Source organism: Hordeum vulgare, chromosome 5H (genome assembly GCF_904849725.1).
Source record: "Hordeum vulgare subsp. vulgare chromosome 5H, MorexV3_pseudomolecules_assembly, whole genome shotgun sequence".
In the NCBI taxonomy this organism is placed as follows: domain Eukaryota; kingdom Viridiplantae; phylum Streptophyta; class Magnoliopsida; order Poales; family Poaceae; genus Hordeum; species Hordeum vulgare.
The window spans coordinates 412,383,345-412,387,962 of NC_058522.1; the positions used below are offsets into that span (position 1 = coordinate 412,383,345).

Sequence of the window (4,618 nt, forward strand, 5' to 3'; positions counted from 1 at the left end):
CATGTTGTTGCTAGCACATGGCCGCCCAATTCACTTATATCATGTACATGTGGAGGGATTGTGGTCGCAACGTTGTGGCGAACCGTTTCCAAGATCTCTCAAGGAAGAGACAATAGACGCGCTTCGCCAACTCCACTTCGGCACACAAGGTTGCGCGCCTGGTGGTATACTTGAAGTTGTGATCTCTAACTACATCATGTTCCTCGGTGTTCATGGTGAAAAAAATGGTTTTGCACTAATGTACTCCCTTCGTTCCTAAATATAAGTCTTTTTAGAGATTCCACTATAAACTATATACGAACATATATAAACATACTTTAGAGTGCAGATTCACTCATTTTGTTCGTATGTACTCAGTAGTAGAATCTTTAAAAAGACTTGTATTTATAAACGAAGGGAGTAGCCTACATGGTTCCCTACATAATGTCCATAGTCCACTTGGTGGACCACTTAGGGCATCTAGGACCACACATAGCAAAACGACCCCTCAAACAGATAGGGCACGCCTTAAATAAACAGAACTGCATCCGGACATCTCATTATAAATTCTTAAATTCATGCAAAACCATGCAAACGAAAAAACCTACATACTATATAGAAACCTAACTACTACTCCTCGTCAGAGATTTCCACGATCTCCGTGCCCTTCGACGGATACATGTGCGGCAGCCGCAACTCCGCCCCCTCCTACACCTCCGTTTGCTCCGTTGCAGCGTCCTCCGCCACTATATTCGTGTCAAGCTTGTCGAAGAGGGTGTCGTCCTCCACCTGCCTCTGCCGGATGAGTTTGAAGTTGGCCGACACCTTGACCTCATCCGATGGCCTACTGCTCCGTCATCTCCTCGGCTTGGGCAATGGCGAAGTCCGCATCCGCCTCCATCATGTTCAAGCCTGGAGCAGGCTGGTCCTTCTCGTCCTCCTCAGCCTTGTCCTTCTTCATCGGCTCCGACGGCTCCTCCTTCGGCTTCTCCGCCTCCTCCTCTTTCTCTAGCTCCGACGAGTCCGGTGGTAGACCCGTAGCGATGCAGGCGGCACGTCGAGCCTAGATCTCCGCCTCGACTGCATCCGACGCTCCGGCATCAGCATAACATATGTGGTGATCGTACAACAGACCATACTAACGGTGGAGAGCATGGGAGAGGAGGCGAACATGCTTGAGTGGCGAGGGAGGATGTGGATGTGCTAGGGCTGGGGGGACGCCGACCAGCTTAAATAGCCGGCTATGACCTCGGACGACAAGCCGAAACGTCATCACACGACGTTCACACCACGACGACGGTCAATGCGTCCGTCGAACCGTCAGATTTCCGGGCAAGTCTGTGTGAGACCCCATCGCCAGGCCGCGTTTAAGAGAGGTGTCGGTCAGCCTAGACGTTTAAGCCACGTTTGAGGGGTCAATGTAGATGAAAAGACGACGATTCCCCTCTTCCATGGAGTACCAAAAGAAGGCTAAAGATTGAAGTTTGCTTTCGATCGCCAAAATTGCATACGTTGAAAAAATTGCATAATAATTTGTAAAATATTTTTTTAGATCCAAGGTGAGGCGATGCCTGTGGGCCCCACGTACCCTAGGTCCCGAAACCAAGAACACATGTTGATTAATTTTCAGCTTAATTTTTTAGACTAGACATCAAGTAAGCATTACACATGTGCTTTCACCACATCAAGTAAGCATTACACATGTGCTTACACCAAACATGTGCTGACTTTTCATTTGCCTAGGAGGGGCAAGGCCCCTAGGATTGGCGGTCGAACAAGGACGCGATAACAACAGGCCACCACCCAAACACAATCCTGCGTTATGTTGTGCAGGGGTCGAAGCTCTTGTAGAAAACTGAACATGACTACTCCCTTCGTTCCTAAATACTATAAGTCTTTGTAGAGATAGTGGACTACATACGGAGTGTATATAGACATACTTTAGAGTATAGATTCAATCATTTTGCTCCGTATGTAGACCTTTAGTGAAATCGCTTAAAAGACTTATATTTAGAAACGGAGGAAGTACATGGATGGTATACATGGAAGGTTGGAAGTGATCTCTCTATGACTCAATCACCGATTAGTTAATTAATGATCGATCTAAGCTTAATTTCCTTGATGAATTGATGATAACACGAACTTGGAACTACTAGTATTTGATGCGTTCAACAGATCTCGCCGCAAAAACCAAATCTAGATAAAGTGGCATACTATATAGCAACAGGATCAACGACAGAACCGATTTGACGATCCAAGCTACAACCGATCACCTCTCCACCAACCACACCAACGAAGAATCATCAAGAAGAAAAAAACCTACACCGGAGTTCACCAACCCGAGTTCGATGCTGGATAGGAACAAGGACACGTACAGATAATCACCCACCCACCGATCGGAAACGAGCGCGTCGGGGTGGTCGACGTCTAGTCGAAGCCAACGCCCCTCGCCGCCGCTGTCCACGCGCCCTGCGCGGCGGCAGGCCTCGTCGAGCTCCCGCCACGCGCTGCCGCGGCCGCCCTCGCGCAGTTCTCCATGGAAGTGGACGCGGTGCCCGTGGGGGTGGCGCCGCCGCCGCATTGGCCGTTGCCGTTGGCGCGGGACTGCGCGGCGGCCGTGGCGGCGGCGAGCGCGTCGTAGGCGTCGTCCTTGACGATGACGATCTCCTCCAGCTGGATCCGCAGGTACTCCTCGCCCCCCTCCTCGGCGGCGGAAGCGGGCTTCGCAGCAGGAGCGGCGCGGCGGCCGGCGACCATAGCGGCGAACCTCTCCATGCTAAAACTGAAATCAACTTGCCAGAATCCCTATGCCAATGGAATTGGAGGATGCGGAGATATTTCTTGAGGGGATGGATCTTCCTTGTTTGCTTGGCGAAGAAGTGGTTGCTCCGCGGCCGCCCCGATGCGTGACTGGTAGATATAGAGGAGAGGGGAACGTGGGCTCGTGTCGGCGCCGGACGAGTAATCGGGCGCCACGTACGCAATAACACGACGTCTTGTAGGGCTTTACGGCCTACGGCAAAAATAACGACCCGGCAACTCTAGCGCTGCTTGGCCGGCCCAATAAGTGCAATAAGTGCTAGAGAGTTTTTTTGTTTTGTTTTGTGTTTCCTCGTTTTGTTCTTTCTTCATGCGGAATAATGCTTCTGTTCGGCTAGAAAGAAAGTATCTCTATCGTCTTGATCCCTAAGGTCAGAGAACCCAAGGGGAATAAAGGATCTGAGGCCAATTATCATATGCAACGTTGTGGCAGAGATAGGGAGGTGCCAACCATGGCACTGATGCAACGTGTTATACGTACTCCCTTCGTCCCAAAATAAGTGTCTTAAGCTTAATACAATTTTATACTAGAGCTAGTATAAAGTTAAGACAGTTATTTTGGGACGGAGGGAGTATAAGTTATTAAATTAATGTGAAACGTGCATGTGAACATAGTAAAGCTGGTACTTTCGGAGGTTATTTCAAAGAACCAAAGTGCTTTTGTGCTGAGACGTTTCATTACAAGCAATGTATTGATGGCCTATCAGATGCCACATTTCCTTTTGAATACAACAAGCGAACGGGTACAACTTGCACTGATCAAAGCAAACATTGGCAAGGCTTACGACTACGTCAAGTGTGATATTTTGAAGGAGGTAGTGAGTAAAATGGGTTTTTGTTAGGTCTAGGTTATAATGAGGTGTATCACTAACATGAGGTTTAGTGAAGGCTACACTAAGCAAATTAGTCCTTTTCGTGGTTTGCATCAAGGAGACCTCCTCTAGCCATATTTCTTTGTCATCTATGTGGATGTCTCTTAGTGCTTATTCACGAAGCACAGAGAAGACAAAGCTGAAGTGGTGCTAAAATTTGCGAGGAGATACCAAGCATTACCCACCTACTTTTAGTGGGTGCTCCAGTGTTGCTTAGGAGGAATCGGAGTTGAGGAGGATATTGGCGTTGTACTACGAGTCCTCTGAACAATGTATCAATGTGAATAAGTTTGTGGCCATGCTCTATGCCAATGCGCCTTAGGTAGTTAGAGAGGAGGTGAAGGTTGAACTGGGCATTGGTAGCAAGGCATGGAATGAAAGCTACATGGGTTGCGAGTGTATGTTGGAAGGTTGACTAAGAGGAATTTTGCATATCTTAACCAAGAAATTTGGCAATAGATAAAACGATGGAAGAATATGATGTTATCTAAGGCGGGGAAATGAGGTTCTTCTAAATGCGGTGGTGTAGGCCATACCTACCTATGTGGTGTATCGCCTTTATCTTACAAAAAGCTTTGCGGTAAGTTGAACTCGGTGATTGGTTTTGGGTGGACCCTGGAAGATAAAAACAAAAAAATTCACTAGATTGATTGGTGTATGCTTGTTAAAACAAAAATGAGATTGGGGCTTGGGCTTTGACAACTTGCACATCTTCAACTTCGCAATACTCTCATAGAACCGTAGGGGTAGTGCAATAACCTAACGACCTAAGGACGTGCATGAAGTACTACCCAAGCCTCAGCCAAGGCCTAACATGTCTTATACTTGGAGGAGCTTACTTCATGGGACTGATCTATTGCTAAGCATGGATATATTTGGCACACTATACATGGAACCCGAGTGAAGATATCAGATGACCCATGGACACCATGGATTTAGTATAGGGA

At 47.7% G+C, this 4,618-nt stretch overlaps 1 protein-coding gene across 1 annotated transcript; it reads right to left on the minus strand.

The window, feature by feature from the left end:
* Window positions 1-2,176: 2,176 nt before the first annotated feature.
* Window positions 2,177-3,130, minus strand: LOC123395546. The gene has a single exon (XM_045090558.1). It carries the CDS (start codon window positions 2,752-2,754, stop codon window positions 2,407-2,409), a length of 348 nt encoding a protein of 115 aa, XP_044946493.1. The 5' UTR covers window positions 2,755-3,130; the 3' UTR covers window positions 2,177-2,406.
* Window positions 3,131-4,618: the final 1,488 nt, after the last annotated feature.

Coding starts and splice junctions, on each gene's coding strand:
- LOC123395546 (XM_045090558.1), bottom strand. CDS start 2,754: ATGGAGAGGTTCGCCGCTATGGTCGCCGGCCGCCGCGCCGCTCCTGCT.